Genomic DNA, 25,017 nt, shown 5'->3' with positions numbered 1-25,017 from the left:
CGTGGCATCAAAGGTATCCCACCGGAACTTTCAATAGATTAAAAATGTGAACTCTACTTGATGGTAGCAGTCAGGTGATGTCGCCAGCTTCTATGGCTTTTCATTTTTGCCGTACTTTTTTTGTTGGACCAATTCATCTTGATCTCTCCGTAGGTATGCCTTAAGTGTATGAATTTTTTTCTCTGTGATCATTGTCTAACCTTATGGATCTGATCTGATCAAGCACCATAGTAATTGCTTTTGTTTCTTGGCATGAGCTTAGGCTAGTTGTTTCATTTCTAGTGCAGTATTACTATACCCACAGCTATTGCCCACGCCAGGAGGCAGTCAGGTATCCTTAAGATGGTGGTTTATCTGCCTCGGACACAAACCACCAAGTAGAGACTACAGATGGATTCTTGGTAAACACTAGAACACAACCTCACATCATGTCGCTCGCTCGGAGCATCTTCTAGCGGTGAGAAGCTGCGCGGGCGTAGTTGACCCAACCGAAGGCCTCTTCCATGGCCCTGATGAGCGTGACGAGGTCCAAAGGCAACTCCTCGTCATCCAAATCGCTCGCGTTGCGAGGGAAATAGTTGCTATTGGCGCCTCCGTCGCTTCTTCTGACCGGTGCGCCCTCCTTCCTCTCGCAGAGCACAAACCTGCACACCGGGCACTTCCCCTGGCTCTTCACCCACGGCACCAAGCAGTCGTTGTGGAACATGTGGTTGCATGGCGTCACCAGGACTTGGTCGGTCGGCAGGAACGCCTCCAAGCAAATGGTGCAGTCCTTGCCGTCTTCCTCCTCCGCGTCGTCGGCGCCGGTGTCGGTCCTCCTGCTGAAGAGGCCGCGCTTCCACGCCCTCCGCGGGGGGTAGGGAGGGCTGTACACCTGCTTCCTGAGCTTGCCCATGGCCTTCTTGAACTCCTCGGCCGTCAGGCCCTGGTCTTCCGGCTCCGCCGCCTGGCCGAGGTGCCACTCGCCCCTGATCCGCGGCGGCGAATCCCTGATGAACTGCGTCAGCCTGGGGTTCACCCTGTCGTCGGCGGATCCACTGAGGACCAGGATTCGTACCGGAGAATGAGGCCGCGAAGGGAAGCTGATGAAAGAACTCACGAAGTCAAAGTAAGTAGTCATGATAACAACCATACACGATACAAAAGTTTACCGTGTCAGGCCGAAAGGCCCCGTCCTCACTCTTTCCTCGAACAATCTCCATGGATTGTACAGGTCTTCTTCCTGGGGAGAAAGAAGAATCAGCAAGCAAAGCTGTAGAAGTTGAGATTCTAACATCCATGGCAAAAACAAGGCATACCGGCCGTCGGATCAGGGTATGAGGAACGCTAGGCCGCCAGATCGGACGGCGGTCGTGTTCCGGCGACTGCGAAGATCCATGCTCGTTACCATTCCTCCAACCCCGTGGGTATATCAAGGTATTGTTGTTGGAACTCATGCTTCAGCTGCTGTTGGAGCCCAATTCCCCCTTTGAGGATGTGAATGCTAACTGGTATGCTTTTCTATGCGCGCATTATTCTCTGTAGAGGAATCTGCTTTTTCTTACCTTTGCTTGAAGAATCCTCGCGATGGATGCTCTGCAAAAGCTTTAGTGACAGCATAAAGCAAAGCAAGAAAAGAACGAATATTCCCTTTTCTTAACGCTGCACATGTTTGGCTCAGATGAAGTCGATGCGATCCTCGACTTAATCCTCTTGAGTCGACCTGATTAGTACACTTTTACTGAGATGATCTTACTGAGATGTCTGTGATGGAAGTCATGTATGCAGGTATTGGAAGATAGGCGTGGAGTCCTTCGGTTGGTTCCAACTCTCTTTTTCGTGTCAATAGTGGTGGTGTAACCAACTTTAAGCCGTAACCTCGGGGTTGACGCGATTTGGTTCAGGTCCGGATGATGGGGGATCTTCTCGGGACGACCCTTGAGACCGCTGAGGTGATCGGCTACGATGGTCCGATCGGAATGGGGTCACCATTTCCTCCGAGAGGAGGCTCCTCGCTTGGGCGTTTAGTGGGAGGTCACCATCTTCGCACTTCCCGACTCGACCCATCCGACGATCAAATTAGTCGATAGTCTTAGGGGGTTTTTTTGTTATCTCCTCCTCCCTTTTTCCTTGGAGCGTGAGGGTTTTTATAGTGAGGATTACCGTTGTTTGATGTACTTACTCGCAGGGAGTAGGATCGTACTTCTGGTAGCGTCTGACACCGACGTTGGCGTGGCGTGGCGTGGCATGAGGGATCGAGCTTGAGCAAAGTATTAATGTGTCTTAGTCGACGTTCTAATCTACTGTGAGACGTTGTTTGGGGCAACTGACGTCACCCGAGTTTCATCACCATTATTACCCTTATCGAATAGCTGTTTCTAGTTTGTGCGTCAATACGCAGCTCGAGACAGGAAACACGACTTCCGTCTCCCTATCTACCGCGTCTCGGTGCCGCGAACGGTAGGAAATTGGCGGAGCCGTATGCGTCCCGCAGCTGATGAGCCACTAAGAAGCATCTTTAACGAAACCGGTGGCTGAGTCGACATAGGTCAGCCTTGAACGCGTAGTCTCCTGCGCTGCCCCGGTCGAACTTCCCCTAACCCTCTCCGCCGTTTCTCCGCCCGACTCTCTCGCGCCGACGCAAAAGAAGGGTGAAACTTCTGTACGACCACGCCGACACCCATCCCTCCCCTCGATCCGTGCCATCTTCGCCGCAACAACCCACACCAAAACCCCCTCTTCCCCCACCGCTGACGAACCACCTACCACTCTCTTCAAATCAGATCTACAGATCCGTCGAGATAAAGATCAGGATGACAGAGAAGTGTCCGATCGTTCCTGGATCTACTTCTTGAATCGATTTTTTTATTCGATCGAGGGTGCGCCTCCCAAGATCTGGGTCGGCATCGATGCTCGAGTTCTAGTCTCGACCGTCTGTGGCGATGGAAGAGAAGAGTAGAGAAGAAGAAGCAGTTGCAGCAGCAGACACTGAAGTTAACGCCGTCGAGGTCGGTAAAGAAGAGGACCACCATAAGCCAGTGCTGCGCAGGGATCCTTCGTTCTCGCGGTGGTGCGACGTGAACGGGATCTTGCGATCGAATGCTGCGGCCGATGCTGGATCCCCGGAGACCAGCTCGGCGGCCGAAGAATCCGAAGAGTTCGAACTGCCGTTGCTCCATCAGGGCAGGTCCGAGGAAGCGGACGCGGAGACCGAGGACCAGATGAGATCCCAAAGTTTTCGCCAGAGATGCATGTGCTCGGGCAACGCGAATGACAGTGCAACGAAGTACGCTCCTCTGGACATCGAGAACGGTGTGCACGCCAGCGATTCGATAGCGAAGCTCCAGTCGTTGGAGCAGTCCAAAGAGAGCCCCATCTCTGCCGTGATCGTGTTCAAAACTCTGTTCTATATACTGGGCTGGTACACCTTCAGCACCTGCTTGACAGTGTGAGTTCCTAATTCGACGTGAATGTTTACTTAACTTACTCTTGATTGTGGATCTAAAATTTCAAGTTTGAGATGATCCTTTTTCTTATTCAATTCGCTGTGATGCTTTTAGGTACAATAAAACATTGTTAGGGGATCACTTGGGTAAATTTCCAGCTCCATTGCTGATGAATACAGTTCATTTTTCCATGCAAGCCATTTTATCCAATGCCATTGTGTATATTCAGTCTCGGATTTCTGAAAGCAACAGGAATACCATGTCATGGAAGGATTACTTCATCAGAGGTAGAGATTTTGCCATTGTATCTTTTCTCTGAAGAGAAATATAAGAACAGCAGTAGACCAATGATTTTACACCCTAAAATTCTTCTTGTGTAGCATTAAAATCAATCAGATGAATTTTGTTATTATCCTTTAGATGTTTGCTGTAGGATAGTGATCTCTGTTCAGGTTTCTAAGGGGTGATCCTGTAGAAGGACATTGAGGTCCTGGATGATGCCATATTGCATAGATTGAAAATAAAAATTGATGTGCAGTGTTGAAGGTATACATCTGAAGCTTATTGAAAAATTGCAAAATCTTTTTTGAGTTGGATCTTTCAAGATGTAAATCTAACATATGGTATCAACATATACAACAACCACAACAAGCAGTGATGTCCCAACTAATGGAATTGGGCTAAGTGAATATTTGTTCGCCGTTGAGCAATGTTCAAGGCAAATGATATCAGAATATGCAACAGGAAAACATCCTGCACGTCTTGGAATATATGATATTTTGAATTTTTACTGGTTCATGGGTTGTATTGGTTATTGAGTTGGAAATGAAAGAAATGAAGGATACTTTGGTACCATAATTACCAGTTGTTATGAATAATGTGTCCATGTTTGTCATTGAATATCAAACGGTTGGCTTAATGTTAACAGATATCATCTATTTTATGTTGATGTTCTTTCGTTTTTTCTGCAATCTGCACTTTTTAAATGCTAGTGGTTTGTGTGGATCACATTTTGCAGTTATCCCGACAGCTATTGCAACTGCATTGGATGTAAATCTGAGCAATGAGTCTCTTGTTTTCATATCTGTCACTTTTGCAACAATGGTACGCCTCTCTACTGAGTTAAGTGAATTAGTTGAATCGCCATTTCTTTGTATTCGGTTGATTTCAGTGAATATAATTTTATTTTCTGAATATATATATTTTTGGTTCTCTCTTTTGCAGTGTAAATCTGCCTCCCCGATATTTCTCCTTGTTTTTGCTTTTGTATTTAGGTGAGTGTTGACATCACCAACTTTTTTTTTTTTTCTGATATTACAAATGCTATTGTCTTTTCTTTTTATTACTATTTATTTTTTTCTTTTACATTTGTAGGTTGGAGACTCCCAGTTTTAAGCTGTTAGGCATCATACTTATTATTTCTGCTGGTGTTCTGTTAACAGGTAGATTGTTCCATCAACCACTTCTAGCTAATTTTATTTTAAATGTGTAGTTTTTCAATGGAACTTTTAAAATGATGTCATACATGTTTCATACAAAGGCAACAATTGTTCTACCAGTTGGGGTGTGTGACTACGATATTGCTGTTGTATATCAAGGGCACAAGAAATTTGTGAACTCCATTGGAATTTCAGATCTTCTAGTTATTTGTGGCCTATCAAGCTCAATAATCAGTCCTAGTTATCCCATATGTCCAGTGAAATGAAAAGTTTCAGACTATGTCCATATCACAGATTATTAGAGCTAGTGATTAGAGTGAGGCAATTATTGTCTTAGCACACAACTTTACCAAGGAATGCAATTTTCTGTGGATACATGCTGGATGCTATATAGGGGCCCAGGCATAAACTGGGATATGGATTGCCCCTTTTCGAGTGGTTCAGGTGCAGTATAGAGCTTACTGCCCAGTAAGCCCTGTGGTACCACCAAATTCAGGTTTGTTTTTGAACCCCTTTTTTGGTTTAGGTCTAGCCTTACACCCCACACCCCTCCCCTCATTGCTCTTTACCCATTGAAGGTCCTACATAATGAATCGAATCATAAGATTATGTTTTCCATCTGTTTCCCTTATAACTAGAGACAATATATATCATTTTGTCACAATTTCGTAAAAAAGTTGCAGAAGTGTATTTTTTAAGACTAAATAAATGGAATTCAGAACTTATTTAGCAATCAGTCAGTTCATTTGGTTACCATTTTGTGGCTGAGTTTGTTTTTTAACTTTTTTCCTTCATGGAGGCTTATTGCATTATCTATGACTTAGGATACCATTCTTTTGGAGATTGTCTCAAGCATCTGAGTTTTTTATGTTAACTGTTATCTTTCTTAAAATTGTTAGGTGTATTCTCTCTGATGGACTGTCTTGTAAACTCTGACACCTAGACCAGTGGCATGTCAACACTGCATTTCCGCATACTTTACCGTTAAACATATCTACTATTTTTGTTTAATGTTGCAGCACTATTATCTTGACCAGTAACAATTCACCTGTCTTTTCAGTTGCCAAAGAGACCGAGTTTGAATTCTGGGGCTTTCTTTTTGTTATGCTCTCAGCTGTAATGTCTGGTTTCCGCTGGTGCATGACTCAAATTCTGTTGCAGGTTGGCTGTCAAAGCTGCTTTGTACACTTTGATATTTGTTTTATTTAATATCCAGATCTAAAGTTCTATTGCTTTTCTCTGTGCATTGGCTTCAAATATAACGCCGAAGAAAGAGGCCTACGGTAAGCAGCATATCAAATTATTGTGGTCAGCAATTTTGTTTTTACGTGAAAGTGGGTTGTATGGGTTTGCTGTTGCAAGGAAAAGCTATCTCTTTATTGACTTTTATATTCACCATGACACATTTAATTAAACAGCTGCAACAGACTGCAAATCTTGCTTTATGATTTAAGCCTTATAAAAGACCACATGAGACATGCATTTTTTTTTTCTTTTTTGTGGTGCAGGTTTAAAGAATCCAATTGCTCTGATGAGCTATGTGACACCAGTAATGGCACTAATAACTGCAGTCCTCTCTCTCTTATTGGATCCATGGCAAAAGTTCAAGGGAAACAATTACTTTAATAGCTCAAAACACATAATGCAAAGCTGCCTACTTATGCTTCTTGGCGGAGCATTGGCATTTTTTATGGTAAGAATTACATACTATGTATGCTGAAAAAGTAAGTTTGTTGAATTTGATGAGTGTGGATCAATATTTCTGATATCATCAAACAATTCTGCTTGTCAATGTATAAGCATTCTTCGACACTGAATAAGCAATCTACCATCTTTGTCATGCAGGTTTTAACTGAATATATTCTCGTGTCAGCAACCAGTGCAGTAACAGTTACAGTAGCTGGCATTGTGAAGGAGGCTCTGACAATTATGGTATGACATAGTTTTGTCTTGACACCTTTGACATGTCTTATGTTTTCTCTGTGGTGAATTTTGAAGCTATTTTAATTATCATTGATAGATCAGGAACCCTGAAGCATTCTACCTTGTCTTGAAATGCTAGATGGTTTAATTATTTATTCATTGTTATTATTATTGTTGTTATTATAAGGGCTCCTGTCTTTTACAAGTAAAGTTAACTCCGTAACATTGATGAGCTTTGAACTGCAGATGGCTTTCTGTTACTTTCACTTATCAATCTTAGACATATGTACCATGTATTTCTTGATTACTTAGTACTTAGTGAAAGTCACATTATCAGGTAGTTGCAATCTATAGCTAAACCATACTATATCTTGACTTAAAACATTTATATTAATAATATATAGATAGTAAAATATTATGTGTAGACTTAACCATCATTTTCATTGCATATTGACTTATACATTGTTGAAGTTGTAGAAAAATGTGTTATTGTGTAATATATTTCTGACTTATGCAACATTTCATGTTTATCAGGTTGCAGTATTTTACTTCCACGATCAATTTACCTGGTTAAAAGGATTTGGACTTTTTACAATTATGGTTGGGGTCAGTTTGTTTAATTGGTACAAGTAAGTCTTTACATTTTATGTCTTAAACCACTTCTGGTTTATGTTATCATGCGGTTTATGCGCTTTCATATATTGGTAAATGGCACTCAGTTCTCTTATTGCTTCAGTCTGCTATTATTGTAAAACATCATAAATAGTTAATTTACACAGGCTAAATGAAGGCCATGTTAAAACAAATATGTTGAGTTTTTTCTCTAACTTGTTCCAGATTCTCTGACAAGGTTTGACACCTTGGTTTTATAAAGAAGTTTGTTACTGATGGAGAATTTTCAATTTGTGTTTAATTGAGAGCCAAATGTGATACCTATTAAACGCATTTTAATTTTAAAGTCGATGACATTTGCTCATTCTATTAGCAAATTGATGGACATAATTGTGCTCAGAAGGAAAATATCCATTAGAAAAGGAATTTTATCATTCATGGACTAGGTAGGATACTTGCTTAATGAAATCCAGTCACTTAAAAGACTAGTCAAAAACATCAGTGTAGCATTCTCACGTACAACATTGTTTTTTGTCGTATGTTGTCTACTTGCCATTGAGATATTATAAGCTAAAAGTAGACTATTATGTTTAAGATTAGTGAGAGCATGATTACAGTAAGCCAGTTTATACAGTCTCATAGGTTATGCTTAATTTTTGTTTGCAATATGATGTTCAGATATCACAAACTGATGAAAGGTCAGCAAACTGAAAATGAGGGAACATATTCTAGATCAATAGATAGAGCTGCAAAATATGTCATTCTTGATGATATGGAGCTTCAAGACGCTTGAGTATCCATCATTGTGGGCAACAACATTGGTAATGAACTGGTAAGATCTTCTGTTAATAATTTTACATGGCAACTCACCCTATCATCTTTGTTAGTTAGTTTCTCCATTTTATTCTACTATAATTGATTTTTATTTTCAGAAATTTGAACTTTATGCATTAGCTGTAGAATGTCGTATTTTTCTATTCACCAAATGTTGTCACATTATTGGTGAATACTTGTACATCTGTTCACTTCTAGCCGTTAAATTGGTCCAACACTTTGAGTATGATGTGTATTGTTGCAGTAACCTTAAGAAGTAACAAAAACTTAGTGTTAGAAATTATGTATTTCATCAAATGTTATAGCCATATTAAGAGATAAACTGCTGCTGGTACTCCATCTTTAATTTTTCTAATTGAAGTTAGGCAGCAGTGGAATAAAGATGTTTAAGCTGATTCTAATCAATGGTTCTTATGATTAGTTTATGACCTTCCTGGTGCTGTTTGGGGCTCGAGATTATGAGGTAGTTGTTCTGCTGCTAAACGTTTCAGTAGTTATAGATGACACACTTCTGACAAACATGTACATGTTATTTACACTAGATAAATAATATTAAGTACACAGTATAATTCTAAGTTTCTAACAAAAGATATTTGTGCAGCATAGGTTTTTCCTAATTGCTAAAGAGCTCAAGTTCAAATGATACTCAGATTATAGAAAAGTAGAAAACAAATATCAAATCAAGGACTTTTTGGATAACCCTACAAACAAATGAGCTAGGTGAATTAGGGAGCTTAAGTGGCCCTGAGAGATTAACCTGTAAACTGCAATGCTCATTTGCATGTTGTTCTACCACATGGCATATGAAACCAACAATTTAAGAGAATGTACAGTACCTTTAAATTGTCATTGGAATATGGTATTTTTCCAAAATTTATTCTCTATACAAGCACTTGAAAATTAACGACATGTTCTTTGACAATTTTTTGAGTATGGTGCTATAGTTCAGTTTTCTCTTCTTTATAGTCACTCAAATAGAATTTCTCCATTTGCTGACAGTACATCTCTTGAGAAGTAAGTTGGTCATGTGACTTTTAAGTGAAAATTTTCAGTAGTTTTCACTAAGTTTAAGCAATGTTTTTAAAAGGCGCTCGAGCATTCGCCTAGGTGCTCAGGCTAGGCAAAGCGAGGCCCGAATGCCTCGTATAGGGTCTAGGTGACGCGCTTCATTGAAGCGTGGCTTGGGTGCTCGCCTGAGCCTAGGTGTCACGCGCCTCGAGCAATTGCCCGATTGAATCCAACAAGTCGAACCAACTTTTAGACTCTAGTTCAATTCAATAGTGACTTAGTTGGTTCAATCGAACCAACTAAGTCCAACAGTAAACATCGAAATCCACCCTCCTTCCCCCTCGACTTGCTCGGCAAACCCTAGGTTCCATCGTTGCTTCCTTTGCAACTGACGAAAAGGTTCAATCTTCCTCTTTTGCCGTCGACAAGTCCTTCGTCGTCGATGTAAAGGTTCAAATCTTCCTCCTTCATCATTGTTATTTTTGTACGCAGCTCCCTCTACCGCCTAATATTTTGTGTGTATCTCCCTTCGCTGTCAAGGGACAGGTCCGTAGCTTTCTTTGTCGCTGTTGTCGCCGTCTGCAGCTTCCTCCTCCATTGTTGTTACGGTCCAAAGGTACCTTTGTTACCGTCGCCCTGTCTTTCCCATCTTTCACCATCGGGGACTCCTATTCTCCTTCCTACTGCACATTATTATAACTACCGTTAACAGTGGATTGTTAATCCTTAGAACTGATAATTAAAACTATTGTCATCATATTTTATATTATATATTTTTTTATATTTTTATACTATATTTTTATATATAATTTAAAAATATATTGTATATTTTTTATACTTTAACATTTTAGAGCGTCTTATTTCGCTCGAGTATGCGCCTAACGCTTCAGACTTTTTGGAACCTTGGCTTCTAGCACCTTTAAAAACACAGTTTTAAGAAGTAAAGAACTTGTTATCGTATTGAAAATAGATTTAGATTTTTGAAGGAACCACCTGCCCAGCGTTCACTCTCGTCTAGCATATTAAAAATTTCTACAAAAGGTGCTGGACGATGTTCAAGTAATGAGAGGCCTTGTAACATGCGTGTGCTACCATATATTTTGTCAGTAGCAGTACCCAAGTCAGAAGTGGGCTGATACCTGCCTATTGGATCGCTCGACAATAAAGTAGACAAATGGCTTCAGTTTTAACAGGTTTCTTTTTATTTTTCTGTTTTGGATGCCATTTGAAACTTATTTTGCAGGTACATGGAGCCTTCAGAATGCATCTTCTGAGGTGTGGTGAGTTGACATGCGTAGAGTTTAGACAATGGTTAAAGTTCATGAATGCAAAATTGTAGGATATGTATGTCAAGTTTGGACACTCACTCTACTCGCGCCTGCGTCTTCTATTCAAATGTCATGTGGGAGGCGTTATGTGACGAGCTTTCTGGAAAGTGGTTATTCTATGGCAGGGAGCTCACATGATTAGAACTTACCGAAATTGGTTTATGATAACAAAACAAAGGTGCAATGCAACACTTGGTGATTCCTGCCGCATTCTTATTCCTCGGAGCAGAAAGTTGCTTTGGCTTTAGTGCTATCTGAAGATGGTGATTGCATGTTTTATTTGTTGATTTAATTGAATATTTATTAGTTCCCCTATACTTGTCTCGTCTTTGCTAACCAACAATGTTCAAAGATGTATAGGATTAGTACATTTTCCAAGTCATAAAAGAACATCTACATATTCTATGTACCATTCACCCACATAATACTTGCTAGTACCATTCCATGTTCCGTCGTCCATGATTATTTTAGAATATTGGCTCGTTTGTTGCTTTATGTATTATACTCTGCAGGATGATGGTTTCTGCGTCCGTCGACTCTGCCCCTATTCCACCACGAAGCTCCGTCACCTCCACCTGACAATGATAGGAAATATTCTACCAGGCCCAATCACCCCCCCTAGGGTAGTGACATGAAGCAATTATGGTATGTCCGTCCCTGTGAATGACAGTTCACATGAGGTCATTTGGGTCGATCCTGTCGACCTCCATGGATAGTGGTTGGCAAGTGACTGTTCAAGTCTACCTCAGTCCGTCGGTGGACAAAACATCAAGGGAAAGGTGTTACAATCATTATAGGCTTATCGCTCTTGTGGACGTAATGCTAGAAGGAAGGTATTACGATTCACTCTTGTGGTCGTAATACTAGAAAGGAAGGTATTACGATCGTTCTTGTGGACGTAATACCAGAAGGAAGGTATTACGATCGTTACAAGTTACAACTGATTCTTGATCGAGAGGCAAAACGTTACGATCGTTCACATGATTAAGAAAATTAATCTCAATCATTTTCTTAATTATGCTGTACAAATAAAAATTAATAATTTAAATAAAATAATATATTATTTATGATAATTTTATTTATATTAAGTAAAAATTACACCCGCCCTTCTTCGCCCATCCCGCGCCTGCATTGATGCAGGCTACCAATGGCATCACTCTCAACTTCAAGAAACTTGGTCCCTTCGCCAATGGCACATCAACTTCAAGCAGAAGTGCCCTCATCAACCCTGTCGCCACAGCCTGCCATCGGAGTCACTCAGCAATGCTAAAGTTTGAACCAGTTCAAGCCACGTGTACTCCATTTGGCCAAATTCCTGCATCTCCCTGTGGAATTTCAAGCAGCATATGCAACATCGGAGGGATTGGATCAAGATTCACACAGCAATGTTATGATGGTTGGCAAATGACAAATGATTGCATCAGTATTAAGATCCAACCAACCCGGGTGGTAACAAAAGGTGGACATTAGAAGCACTACGCACAAAATCTCTTCTAAAAATTCTAATATCTATGTTCAGAATTTGCAGTGAAAAAGAATATTGACTGGCTTACTTTTGTTTTCCTTTTACAGGAATTTGTGAGGCAACAATCTTAGTGGGTCAATTCCTGCTTCTCTACCTGTTGCATACCTTTGATATATAAACTATTCCTCCTTGCAGCACCGGAGATGGAAGAGGATGTCCTTGTACTTATCGACCGCCTCAGTAGGAAGAGGATGTCCTCGAACTTATCGACCGCCTCTCTAAAGCGGACACCCTCATCCCCAAGTCTTATTTTCTTTACACTTTCTCCGGGGTTTTTCCCAGCAAACATAATAATAAAATAAATATAAATTTATAAAAAAAATATCAGACAAGCTTAGATGTGTTACTCACAGTGATTTTACCACACGATCAATCTTGTTTCTTTGTGCAAAAGAATTGTTTGATTCTCGTCGGGAGATATTCTAAGTATATGTCAATTTCATTTAACATTATTTATTTTTTCAATCATATTCAATTCTTGATTTAGACACATTATCAAATGACTCTTTATCATATAAGAAAGAGGGGCTTTATCCGTTCCTCACTTGTAATATTAATAACATTCGAATTGTCCAGATTTCAAGATATACTATAATAATAAAATAGTAAATATTAATTATTTAGAATTAACTATATATTTTTTTTTATCACCATTCAGATATATACAAAAAATCATATACTTGATTAAGTTTAGAATACTTAAATGTTTATTTATAATATTTTTTAATTTTTTTTTATCTCCTCTCATATCACTAATATTAATCTTTTAATTATTTCCGGAGAAGTTATGGAGCAAGCTGCCCTAAGGAGGCTAGGAGCTTACTTCTTTTATTCTTTTAATCTTTTAATCTATTAATCTATTAATCTTTTAATAGTAATGCCTTCTCAAATGTGAGGATCTAATAGATAGAAGGTAGGAGATAAAAGCTAGAAGACAGAAGCTATGTTCCTCGTTGATATATTCTCCTTATTTATACAAGAGGGAGAAATTCCCTCAATAGAGTAGCAAAATTTCTTTATATAATTGGAGAAATCTTATATACTATCATGCTCCTGCAATATGGTATTCCTACCAAGGATGTCAATTTTGGACCGATACAATGAAAATAGTTTACGAGCGAGAGGTTTCATGGTGAGTCTACTAATTGATCGATCGTATGTACATAAGAAACACGTAGTTGATGTCGGAGAACTTGATCTCGTATGAAGTGAAAGTCAATAGCATATATTTCATGCGGGAGTGGAACACCGGATTGATGCATAGATAGGTAGCTTTGAAATTATCATAATATATTATAGAAATAAAAGTAAAATTGATGTCGAATTCCTTAAGCAGATTTGTGACCCAATTGAGTTCTGCATGAGTGGTGGCAATAGCACGGTATTCAGTTTCAATTGTAGATCGTACGATTGTCTTTTCTTCTTAGAACTCTAATTGACTGGATTAGCTCAAACGAAAATAATTTACCCCGATGTGAATGTTCTATCATCAAAGTTTCTTGCCCAATCAGCATCGACAAAGGCATAGAGATGAAGTGAAGAGTGTTTACGAGGAAAGAGACCATGATTAAGGGTCCCTTTAAGATATCGCAAGATTCGTTTGATTGTAAACCAGTGCGTAGTAGATGACCATTGCATAAATTGCGATAATATATTGGCCGCAAATGAGATGTCCGGATGGATGAGAGCTAAGTACTATAAAGAGCCAACTATTTATCGGTATTGAGTAGGTTCCATAGCAGGACTTCCATCGAATAATTTGAGCGATTTATTAGTAGAGATAGAGTTGTAACCGTATTTGCATCCTGCATGTTTATTTTTTATAATAAATCTTGAATGTACTTTCTTTACGATAGGAAGAGACTTGAGATGTATATGTTGCTTCTACTCTAAGAAAATAATTCAAGATTCCTAGATCTTTAAGGGAGAATCGATTTGCTAATTGATAGTAGCACAGAGATATTAATGTTGACCACCGACTTAGAAGAAGATAGTTGAAGTTCGTCGACTGATAGAGAGAAGAGGGATAGCGTGGAACGCAGATCTGTTATACCACGATGAGGAAAGAAGCATCAGAGTGGCAAAAAAGGCACTAGTCAAAAGCCTGGGGACTTGTACTGTTCTTGTGGCATCCACAACTACGCCAGCCATTCTAGTCGTTTCAAGTGACGCTCGGCCATCGGGCTGGATATACAGTGATTGGATTTGCACTAGGTATATCACGCCACTTGCTCCCTCCACCGCACTAATCTCTCCCTTGCATGGTAGTGATGGGGAGGAGAGGGGACGAGGGACAAAGGAGAAGGTTTGGCTCTACCCTTGCAGGAAGAAGGTGGGGGCGTTTGCGTCCTGTTATTCGTTGGTGGCTATTTCTAGAATTTAGTAATTATAGATGCATATGGTTAAACAGATCTATCGAAGGTCGAAAAGAAGCCAGCGACAAAGCTATATACAGCAGAATTGCTAATGCAAGAATGGCTCTAATACCATGATAGAAGGTAGAAGATAAAAGCTAGAAGATAGAAGCTATGTTCTTCATTGATATGTTCTCCCTGTTTATACAGGTTACGAGGAAGGATTTTTCTCAGTAGAACAACGAGATTTCCTTGTAAAGTTGAAAAAATCTTATCAGCTATCACTAGCTCCTATAAAGATCCCAAGCATTTAAACAGGCGAGAACCTTACCTTTCCGTCGAGGAAGTCAGAAGAGCGGGCAACGAAGGAACACTGATCTTAATGTATACGCCTTCTACAGTTCCACTGTACAAACACTCACGTAGAATGATCGAAGTCCGTCCTGGGGCGCGCTATTAGCACATGGGATCGTATTAGGATAAGGATGAAAGCTGTTCTTGATTGGTGCGGGATTCCACTTTTTAGCCAGGTAATGGACAAATCAAGGGAGACAGAGCCTCCTGATCGAGATCGGGATCCAGCCCTAGAAGAGAAAGTCAAAATGGAGTTCAAAGCTAGTAGCCTTTGGGAGATAGAGAGCCAGCAACAGAGGCGAAGACGTTCGGAAAGATTACTAACGAGGAATCAGAAATACAATCTTCAACTAGAAGATGAAAGGAAGAAGGAAGGGTTTACCGGCGACTACCAGGGAAAGAAGAAAAGAAACGTCAAAGAACCATGAAATCGCTCCGATCGCAAGAGAGATTAAGAGCAGAGTAATCTCCACAGAAAGCCTTCCTAAAATAAAATTCCACAAGAGAAATGAAGGGAAGTGCTTACGAGAGACTGCCATCGTTCCGGGAGAATAAGCGCGATGGGATCGGCTACCGCTGCTTCTTGATCTGGCAGAGGCGGTCGCAGTGGTGGAGACGAGAGGAGGAGGAGATTGGAGGGAGGTTTCAAGCGAGAAGAGAAGACAAAAGGTTCGTTATCCTCGAAAGCGATGGCGGTCATCATATATGTAGATGACTTCACGTACTCGTCGGCGTCTACCCGAAACCAATGGCGGCCACGTGGCTATTGTTGATAGGTTTCAAATGTAGCGTCCCTGTTCCAATCTTTTCCCAAGCATTAACAACTTAATTGGGCCATAAGCCCAATAATACTTGTCCTGTTTACTGGGCAGATCAATCGATTCAAATTTCGCACACACACACACACACACACACACACACACACACATGTGAATCGATTGATCTGCTGGAGCTACCATTAGACTAATAATAATGCTCATATAGCCACCCATTCAAGTCGAGAAGGTGACACCATCTTAGCTTCAGCCCACCGATGATGCGCTAGATCCAATCTTTTCCAACGAAATCCTTTTCCATGTCCCAATCGAGCAACAGCCTCACAAACGCAGATGAAATGATTGAGACAGTGATGTTTATCTAACCCCTCTCACACGATGTCTTCTGCGTTCCCTGCGTGTCCGGCTTCGGCTGTTTGCTTTTGAATGGTCGTGTCCTTTTATCTTCCGCTTTAAGCTACGTTCCATTGTTTAATACCACATGGTTTCCCTGGTTCACATAAAATTAAAAGGTGCAGCTCTGCCGGCTCTCCTCGGTAACATCTTTCCTATGTGAGATTTGGAGTCGATGATATGCTTTGACGAGATCATGAATGAACGGGAACCAGAGAGTCAGAGATAAATGGAAGCCGGACAAACCTGCACCTCCTCGACTATATATGGAAGAGGCATTGATTCAAACAGATGGTATGCACTCCGAACATATGCTGCGGTCGGCGGAATGGAAAGCGACGAAAGCAATCATAGAAACTCATCCGTTCAACGTGAGAACAAAACCGTCACCCTGGTAAAAGGCTACCCAACACATGCAATCGTGGCCCCTACTTGGAGATTGATGTCTCATTTGTCGCCTGGTGTGGTCCATCCAATCGGCGAGTTTGGTGTGCCGGGTGACGCACGCACGCACGCACAGAGATGGCGTGCCGACACGCGCGACGACGATGGAGTCCGGCGATGAGCACGAGGAGGAGGGGGGGAGGAAGCGATCTTGAATTGCTTCTCTCCTTTTCTTGGCGAGAAATTTCCACACGTGAAAACGATGTCACGGAGATCTATTATTGATGAAGCCATGGATGAAAGGGAGGAGGAAGAAAATATCGGGAAGACGGCAGTTTTGAGACGTCGACTACCGAGAAAGATTAGCCAATCGTACGGCGCACGGGGCTCCCCTCGATCGGATCGACGGCCGGCCTGGCTGCCAAGGGATGTGGTGGGGTGGGGCTCACTCACCCGGTGGTCCCCACCCACGAGGCGGACGCCAGGCCCCGGCGGAGCACCACCGAGTACTCGGGCAGCTCCCCCAGGCCCGCGAACAAAGAGTCCTCCTCTTCCACCACCCGGCCGCCGGCCTCCTGCTCCTCCGGCAGCGCGGCCGCGGCCTGGGCCCCGGCGAAGAAGACCGACCCGTAGAGCAGCTCGCAGGAGCCGGCCGCGGACGGGGAGGTCGAGGGCGTCGAGCACACGTCAGCGAACCACTGGAAGCCGCCGCCGGGCGCGTCGACCAAGAGCGCCGGTTCCTCCTCCGCGATCAGGTCGGAGAACTTCTCGTCACGCTCCGCGGACTCTGGCGGGCTGGACTGGTTCTGCGGTGGCGGCCGGTCCTCGACAGTCTGCTGCATCGCCGCCGCTGCGTGCTTGTGGTGGTGGTTCTTGGGGAGGGGCCATGGATGGTTGTGGTCGAAGGAGTAGGTAACCACGATCGCATCCGGGTCGACTCTGCTCCGCTCCACCTGCTTCCTCGCCGGGCACCCCTTGGAGCTGCTACACCTGTAGTAACCCCTGCACGTCCCATAAAGAACACCCATAGCTTAACATACCAGTTGGCTTTCACGTTGATCTCGATCTCCATCGTGCTTCTACTGCTAAATCGAGGAAGAGCACACGCACGTACCTGGGATAAGGTGAGCCCTTGATGGGCTTCTGCCCGTACTTCCGCCATGCCCACGAATCAGCCGGCGGAGCCCCCTCGCCGGTGCCCTTCGCGTCGCTGATCGGAACCGTCACTACCCGCTTTTCCACCGCCCGCCGGCTGCTCATCCATGAACCCAATTACAAGTCAGTAAATCCAGAGAGAGAGAGAGAGAGAGAGAGCACGATATGGGAGGACAAGAAGATCCACCTTCTCTTCGGAGAGGGAGCTGAAGAGGAGGAAGGAGCCAAAGAGCGAACAGGTTTGGCGTCATCGCCGGATCCACCTGACCGGAGGCTCCTATCGTTGGCGTCGGACGCGATCCCGGCCTCCTCGGGCTCGCACCTCTCGAGCTCGTCGCTGCAGCTCCCGTTCATCACAACCAGAAGAGAAGCTTCCCGCAGTGACGACTTCCCTCCGCCGCCGATTCAAGGCACCCACTCACTCCATCAAACAGTAATTTCCGTACGCTCTTAGCAGCAACGAAAGAGCTTTTTTGTCAGGAAACAAGATGGAGGAAGAAGAAGGGAGATGGAGCGAGAAGGTGGTGGTTGCTATTGGTGGGGTTGCCAATGGGGACAGACGGGTGCAGTTCTAATACTCATCGTTCACCTCCACCCATCGTATTAAAATACTCGAAGGCCTTGTCGTTTGCGCGAGACGTTGCCTACGAGTTGCTCTCCATGACTCTCAGAGAGAGAGAGAGAGAGAAAGAGAGAGAGAGAGAGAGAGAGATGTGGAGGCAAGTAACTCCAACTAAACTATTCAAAGAGGCGAGAGCGACTCCTCCTCAGGCCTTGTTGCAGTGCACATCCTGATGCAAATATATTATTTGCGGTAGCCCTTTAGTTATTGGCAAAACGAGGTGAGATCCGGCAGAGGAGATACACAACCTCCCCCCTCTCCTTTTCATCTCCTCTTCGATTTCCTTCGTCATTAATTATCATCTCTTCCCTCACTCACTCCTTTCAACTGGAGAGATGCTCTGCATCTGTTCAACATGAACTGGATGGATAACGAGGGACCCAAAGAATCCACTGTCCATGGCTAGCTTGGCCATGAGTGACACAGTAAAGGATACAGTTTAAGCTGGCTTTTACCATTGTGTGTGTGGGGGGGGGGGGGGGGGGCGGGGGGAATCCGGCCACTTATACACACCATCCTGCAGACCGCAGCTTCCTCGTCTCGTCACGGAGATGAGCTTTCATCTTTCTTCACCCACAGCGATGGTGGAGTCCCTTCCACGTCGACGTTCCGGCTCACATGGATCCAACCGCTGAATGCGGCAAGTTTGAACAGCTCGAACGGAGGTGCTGTCCAATAACTCGATGGGTTCGATTATATTATGGCCGTATCCGCACTGGAAGTCAGCGTGGGGTTATGGCGTCACAGCTTGCTCTACACTGTGTTCATTAACTTCTCTCCTATTATATACTTGGAAGCTTCTTCGTTGACGTGTTGCAACTGGGCTTCTATAATATGTCGTTCATTTCGTCGAACACCTTGTGCAACCAGCACCGGGAAGATTCCCTCGTGTCATTTCTTCCCTCTTGTGAGGCCTTGATACGGGATGAGGGTTTGGATCATCGTGACCGTACGATGTAATCTATTCGAATGGAAACTTCGCTTATTCTCGACCTATTGACTTTTCTTGAACGGACGTCATCTTCCACCGTCTGGAAGTAAGCCAACGCAGGTTTGACTTGTCGTGATGGTAGAACGCTGTATCGCTGGAGTTGGAACAAGTCTGGAATCTATAGTGTATGTCAAATCAATCAACGTTGCCTGTCATTTGTTATCCAAAGAGTTCTACAGTTGCAAGATAATAATCCAAGAACAGTTGTTGACATAGAGTTTTGTCAATGCACCTGTTTGACTTTTCTTCATGACAGATCCATCACATGAATAGCCGATGAAATCATTAGCCTCGCAAAAGAATGGGCTCATCGTTTATCAAATAATTGTTTTTGTTTTTCATAACTCAAACTTGAAAAATTCAATGTCATTTCTTGCATCACTAATACGAAAAGTGTACAAGATTAGATCAACAAATCCAAGAACAGTTGCCAGGAACTATTTCTTGCATCAGTAAGACGAAAAGAAATAAAAATTCGAGATCCTCGTTCAAATTTGCTATGCCCGAGGGTCTATTCCACCAATTAGAGATCTAAAAAGCAAAAACTTTGAGGAAGACAAAGTTACACATATGCTGCAATGTTTTTGTTGCTATGCTTGGTATCTGCAAAGGTTCTCGAAACCCATATAGTCATTATCCTCAATTTTCTTGATCATGTTGACGATGCCAACTCCACCTGCAATGAAAATTTTAGGGTGCATTAACGCATGAGAAGATGCTGGCAGATAACAGACACTAAAACCACTGTTAGATGAGTAATAGCTAAATGAAATAATAACTTGCATGCTCACTCATTTTCAATATACTTGTTGGTAAAAACGAAAGATATCAAGTTTACCGAACAAGGTAGCGTTGGCAAAAGAATCATTGGTTTACCTAACGAGATGGCACTGATAAAGATCATTGAAGCCAATATGAAGATGATGAGAGATGCCCTCCCGATTAATATGACCAACCTCCTTACTACATGTTGCCCGACAAAGGCAGCAACGGTAGCCACGAAGATGAAGTAGACAGCTGCCAGATCAAAAGCAATTAGTCAGACAACATATTTATGGATTTCACAATTGTAAAACAAGATCAGAAGATCATCTTGGATAAAAAATGTTTCCTCTAAACTGATTATTGGATTCAACAATTCATTAAGCATGAAGCTATGATTTTTTTTATTTTTATTTCATTGGTAAAGCACAATGGTAAGTTGTTGTACCATATGGGACTGGAAAACGGTTTAAAAGGTAGTACTCTACAACAGACAATGATGATGAGAATGTCATGGCGAAAGTTGCAGTTGCACTTGAAACCTGCATAAGGCTTTCAGGGTTAGACTCAGTTGAGAAATTCAAAAACAAAACTGATTATATAGACAGAAATAGATGCATGCAGTATCAGAATGTCTACATAAAACAACATGCTGCCACTTTCAATCATCCTCAACAACATCCTTAAGTCTTATCCAGCTCATCCTCCCAGCCTGACTTCTTAGAAATTATTAAATGGTTCTATCATCATGTCCTTCTCATGCTATACAACAGATCTTCCTACAAATTGTGAACCAGAAACCATCATTCGATCATTAATCATGGTTTGTTTTCAATGCATGCATCACAAGATTATTTCAACGTCAATATCTCTGAAGAAGAAAAAGAAAAAGTATAAGGAAAAAAAGATACAATGTTGTAATCCTTATACAATCATTATCTTATAATCCCAGTATCTAATTTCCACTTCCTTTCCCAACTTTGACATTTCTATTTGGCCTTCTACAGTTGATAAATGACTGTTGGCAGTGAAGTTTCTGATCACCAGCTGGAAATTTACTTTTCTATTTCAGATGGGAACCATTCAGGCAAGACATAAATTCTTAAATAACTAAAAATGGCTAATATAGTGGACTGCATTCATTATAACCATCAACCATGACTTCACTTTTTGCTTTGAATTTCACTTGTCTATTCACCTTGAACACAATTAACTTGTTATATTACCAACGCCATCATCTATACATGACTTATATTAATGTGCATACTCCAATTTGTTGTCTTGGAAGCTCTGAACATATGTGCCATCTTATAACAGACAACCTTGGTTGCAGCATGCCACTTCTTGATTACCTCCTCTCTTGGACGCATTTTATTGATTGGAAGTAGTCATGCATCTTGAAGAATTACCATAGCCTCGTCCCTAAGCATAATGAATGACAATTCCCAGTCTCTCTCTTTTTCTTAAGAAATTTCCAAAATTTGTTTTCCTTGAGTTAGAGATTTCATCCAATTGCATTACATTTCAAAAGATGTATTTTTCTTGTTGATGAATGTCATATGACAAAAAGCAGGAAGTAGGCCAGCTATCTTAAATTTAGACCCTAAATTTTTAGACTGGTACTATATCATCATCGTAAAAAAAAAAAAAAAACCACACCTTTGGTTTCCTATCCCCATGGTTTACATTTTTCTATGTATTTAACTGTCTGGTTCTTGATAAGATTTGCACATTGGTTATTGCAGTTCAACCCAAGGATTTAGATCTTGGTCCAAAACCTACTTCGATAATCTCCATACTAGTACAGGTATACAGGGCAGTGTACCAATCCATACAGCCCAATAACATCTGGAAAATATAACAAGGAATTAACACCGATTATCATCCATAGTTGTTTTCAGACCAGTATCAGAAACCACAGTTTCACCAGTTTATCATGACTATCTCCAAGAGTATAATAGATGCGATGAGCTAGTTACGTAACATGAAATAAGGAACACCTACTTACATGCCAAGGTATTCTTTGACAACAGATTCTGAAAAACACACCAAAAATGTGAAAAAAAGGTTTACTCAAATGTAACTAAGAGAAAAATAACACATTTTGCATGATCTATCTCGTTAGAGAACATCAAGAATGGCATAAATTGCAACTTCATGTTTCTTTTGTATCAGTGACACATCAAGCAAATCTCAGGAATTAATAACCATTACTTGAACAGGAAAGAGTGATATAAGTCACCTGAGGAGGTATGCCAAGTTCCAAAAACAATGGACCCAAAATAAAGCCTCCTCCTAGACCAAGCAGCCCACCTACTATACCCGCAATTATACCAGACAAACAAAAGACAAATAATTGACCGACTTTCCAATTTGTCCCTTCATCACCCCTGGATGCAATTACTCTCTCTCCTTTGTATAAACTAATTGCTTCATGCAAAGTCACTGCAACTGAGACAGGAATCTGTACATAAAAGGCCTCATTATTACTTTAAAACTCTGGAAACACATTAAAATGCTTAAAGAACAAAACAAATCATCATACTTGCAGGAAGTTCAAAATCCAATACCATGTCGAACACGTAGCCGTGTGATTCTGCGAAAATAAAATCAACCAACTTGTATCAACTAGCTTTGAAATCATTAAACAGTAGATATTGCCACAAGTCTCACCTTTGTAACTTGTAGTACAAGGAATAATACCCACACAAAGACAAGGAGACCAAGCTCCTTCCAGCTAACATTTTGAAGAACTGGGACCTGCATTTACAGACATGGAGTCCAGCATATTGGTGTTAGCAAGTTAGAGATAAGAAATTAAAAATTGTACTGCTATACGACCTCAGATTCTGCTGTCATTTCGACACCCTTTCGATCAATATCGCTGGGACCCAGAGGAAGAGATCTATATTCGACTTCTTCACTCCCTACACCTAATATAAATGGCAAAGTTGAGAGGACCCATCTTTGAGCACTAAAGATAATTGTACTGACAATTTTCCCCATCCTTACCATTAGTTACTAAGCGTTTATAAGCATCCTGAAATTAGAAAACGAGTAGTCTGATAGATCAGAATTACTTGCGTGCATACATATCTCAATAGAAACTAAATAAAGGGATATTGCTGCTACCTTCTTAAGCACTGTCTCCTTTTTCCAAGTGTCAACGCCTTTCATGAAAGCCTTGGTTGATGTCCCTAAGATATTCCACCAAATTATATCAGAAATGCTCTTTGCTTTTTAACAAAACAACAGTGACCATACACATCAGGTAAGAGATTACCCAAGAACAGGACAATCAAGAGGATTGTGACCATCCAGTCAGGGAATATCACATTAAAAATAACACCAATACTGATTCCAAGCATAAGCATGGGTTGAATAAGCACTGCCAGGTCATAATCAATAAGAGGCACATCTAAAATTGGATGCCTCAGCTTAAGGTTGAAGTAAACGGTGGACCCTGCTGCGCCCATAATCATGCCTGCCCAAGGAACATGAAGATTTCAGTACCCATGAGAAGGTACATTCAAAAGAAAATGAATCAACCATAAAACCAGCCCTTATATTAGAAAATTTAGCATCAACAGCATCATAAAATATGCTACACAAAACAACAAGAATGCAATGTGAACTTAATTTTTCGAACTAACTGAAGATAATCGGTTGCTCCTCAGCAATATTACTAGTATATTCTGCGAACATTCCCAAATTCATTATACTTGCGATGTAACTGACCTGTTTAATTCCATGGCAAAAACCCTTCGTCGGGGACAAAAAAGGATGAAGGAAACAATGTCATGAACCCTAAGCAAAAACAATCAAAACAAAAAAGAAAACAAAAGATACAAAAAAGGAAAATTGAAGCTCAAAGGAAATGTTCTTACATTTTGACATCGCTGTGGAGGATTTGGGATCAAACCCCACGATCAGGGAAAGCATGGGAACGAAAATGCCACCACCACCAACGCCCCCCACACTACCAAACGCTGCTCCAAAGAACCCAACCATCGTGCCCACCACGATTTGCCACCCAAATTCCAGGGGCTATCGTATCGAAACAACAACCAAAAAGCAAAACCACGTTAATAGCAAGTTTCTAACCATTTTCTACAATCTAACAAAAACCTATCATAAGATGCAGAAAGAGAGAGAATTTATTACCGGCCAAACAGGATGGTAAGAAGATCCATCGGCTTGCCACAAAAAATTTGAGACCTTTAAAAAATAGTTCGATTCAATATCCACTTCATTTACGCTCGTCTTGTCTTTCGAAGCCTCAACTCGAAGGCTTTGCTCCGCCGAAACTACCGCCACTGCCGCAGACAGGCAACAGAGCCCAACCGCCACCGCCGACCCCAGACTCCGCCACCGTCTCTCTTCCATCGAGTTGCCAACTCTGCCACAATCTCCGCAAAGAAATCCAATTATTGTGCTCTCTAGTGATCTTAAGAGCAGAAAAAAGGAAAGATATCGGAACCCAAGTCAATCCTTCTCCCCCGACTACGAATCCACCGGACGACGAACAGCAACAGAAGAAATTTTACGGAAAAGATAGGAAAGGAGAATATTCTGCCAACGAGAGGATGAAACGGGGGGAGCGGAGAAATCAATGGAAACCATCAGCAGCCGCTATAAATTGAGAGCGAAGAGGGTATCACCGGGCGGAAACCAAGAGCCCCTCGACAGGCTGCGAGGAACCCTCGCGAATGCCAAAGGCTCCGCGATCCGTTCCGGAGCGGGTGCGCGAATCGCACCGCAAGGGCGGCAACCGAGGCGAAATTAGAAGCGGCCGTTGGATCAGTCGCCTTCGTAGCAGACGCACACGTAATGTCGCGGGAGCCTCTGAGCGCGTACTACCAAAACGTACCGTCGAGGCAAGTCCTGTCTCGACCCGGTCATCAAACAATTTAACACCAACTCCAACTGGCCGATACGTTGGGCCCGACAAGAGACTTCAATCCTTCGATCGCTATCAACCAATGAGAAAGTGCTCTTCGACGTTTGATAGTTGGGGCCGAATACAAGATCCACGGCCATGGATGCAGGTTTCTTTTTATAAGACGGGATTCGATCCCAAAATCTTGTAATAATTTGCGGAAATATTTACCCACGAATGGATGAGGTGTGCG

General features: G+C 42.0%; 4 protein-coding genes across 5 annotated transcripts; 1 reads left to right on the top strand and 3 right to left on the bottom strand.

Moving 5' to 3' along the window:
* Nucleotides 1–215: 215 nt before the first annotated feature.
* LOC103992765 (RING-H2 finger protein ATL3) lies at nucleotides 216–1,587 on the bottom strand. The gene is made up of 3 exons (XM_018829087.2): nucleotides 1,299–1,587; nucleotides 1,152–1,222; nucleotides 216–1,082 (listed from the first exon to the last, which is right to left on the bottom strand). The coding sequence occupies exons 1-3, from the start codon at nucleotides 1,434–1,436 to the stop codon at nucleotides 452–454; spliced, it is 840 nt and encodes a 279-aa protein (XP_018684632.2). The 5' UTR covers nucleotides 1,437–1,587; the 3' UTR covers nucleotides 216–451.
* A 780-nt stretch (nucleotides 1,588–2,367) lies between these two features.
* Nucleotides 2,368–11,019, top strand: LOC103992764 (probable sugar phosphate/phosphate translocator At1g06470). Its single transcript, XM_009412605.3, has 12 exons — nucleotides 2,368–3,427; nucleotides 3,540–3,712; nucleotides 4,444–4,529; nucleotides 4,650–4,699; nucleotides 4,800–4,867; nucleotides 5,925–6,025; nucleotides 6,135–6,147; nucleotides 6,373–6,557; nucleotides 6,710–6,796; nucleotides 7,322–7,416; nucleotides 8,078–8,231; nucleotides 10,485–11,019. Exons 1-11 carry the CDS (start codon nucleotides 2,922–2,924, stop codon nucleotides 8,190–8,192), a joined length of 1,479 nt encoding a protein of 492 aa, XP_009410880.2. The 5' UTR covers nucleotides 2,368–2,921; the 3' UTR covers nucleotides 8,193–8,231; nucleotides 10,485–11,019.
* Nucleotides 11,020–16,609: 5,590 nt separating this feature from the next.
* LOC135643871 (probable WRKY transcription factor 65) lies at nucleotides 16,610–18,099 on the bottom strand. The gene is made up of 3 exons (XM_065161260.1): nucleotides 17,698–18,099; nucleotides 17,470–17,607; nucleotides 16,610–17,357 (listed from the first exon to the last, which is right to left on the bottom strand). The coding sequence occupies exons 1-3, from the start codon at nucleotides 17,862–17,864 to the stop codon at nucleotides 16,805–16,807; spliced, it is 858 nt and encodes a 285-aa protein (XP_065017332.1). The 5' UTR covers nucleotides 17,865–18,099; the 3' UTR covers nucleotides 16,610–16,804.
* A 1,337-nt stretch (nucleotides 18,100–19,436) lies between these two features.
* On the bottom strand, nucleotides 19,437–24,732 carry LOC135642561 (sulfite exporter TauE/SafE family protein 3-like). 2 transcript variants are annotated; one of them, XM_065158816.1, is made up of 12 exons: nucleotides 24,050–24,732; nucleotides 23,773–23,932; nucleotides 23,169–23,369; nucleotides 23,018–23,082; nucleotides 22,898–22,925; nucleotides 22,727–22,812; nucleotides 22,559–22,645; nucleotides 22,431–22,481; nucleotides 22,128–22,349; nucleotides 20,334–20,427; nucleotides 20,000–20,140; nucleotides 19,437–19,799 (listed from the first exon to the last, which is right to left on the bottom strand). In XM_065158816.1, the coding sequence occupies exons 1-12, from the start codon at nucleotides 24,269–24,271 to the stop codon at nucleotides 19,714–19,716; spliced, it is 1,443 nt and encodes a 480-aa protein (XP_065014888.1). In that variant the 5' UTR covers nucleotides 24,272–24,732; the 3' UTR covers nucleotides 19,437–19,713. The 2 variants fall into 2 exon arrangements, with proteins under 2 accessions (XP_065014888.1, XP_065014887.1); XM_065158815.1 differs by having other exon boundaries at nucleotides 22,727–22,818; nucleotides 24,050–24,730.
* Nucleotides 24,733–25,017: the final 285 nt, after the last annotated feature.

This window comes from Musa acuminata, chromosome BXJ3-7 (assembly GCF_036884655.1).
Source record: "Musa acuminata AAA Group cultivar baxijiao chromosome BXJ3-7, Cavendish_Baxijiao_AAA, whole genome shotgun sequence".
Taxonomy (NCBI): Eukaryota; Viridiplantae; Streptophyta; class Magnoliopsida; order Zingiberales; family Musaceae; genus Musa; species Musa acuminata.
This window is presented reverse-complemented; position numbering and strand designations above follow the sequence as displayed.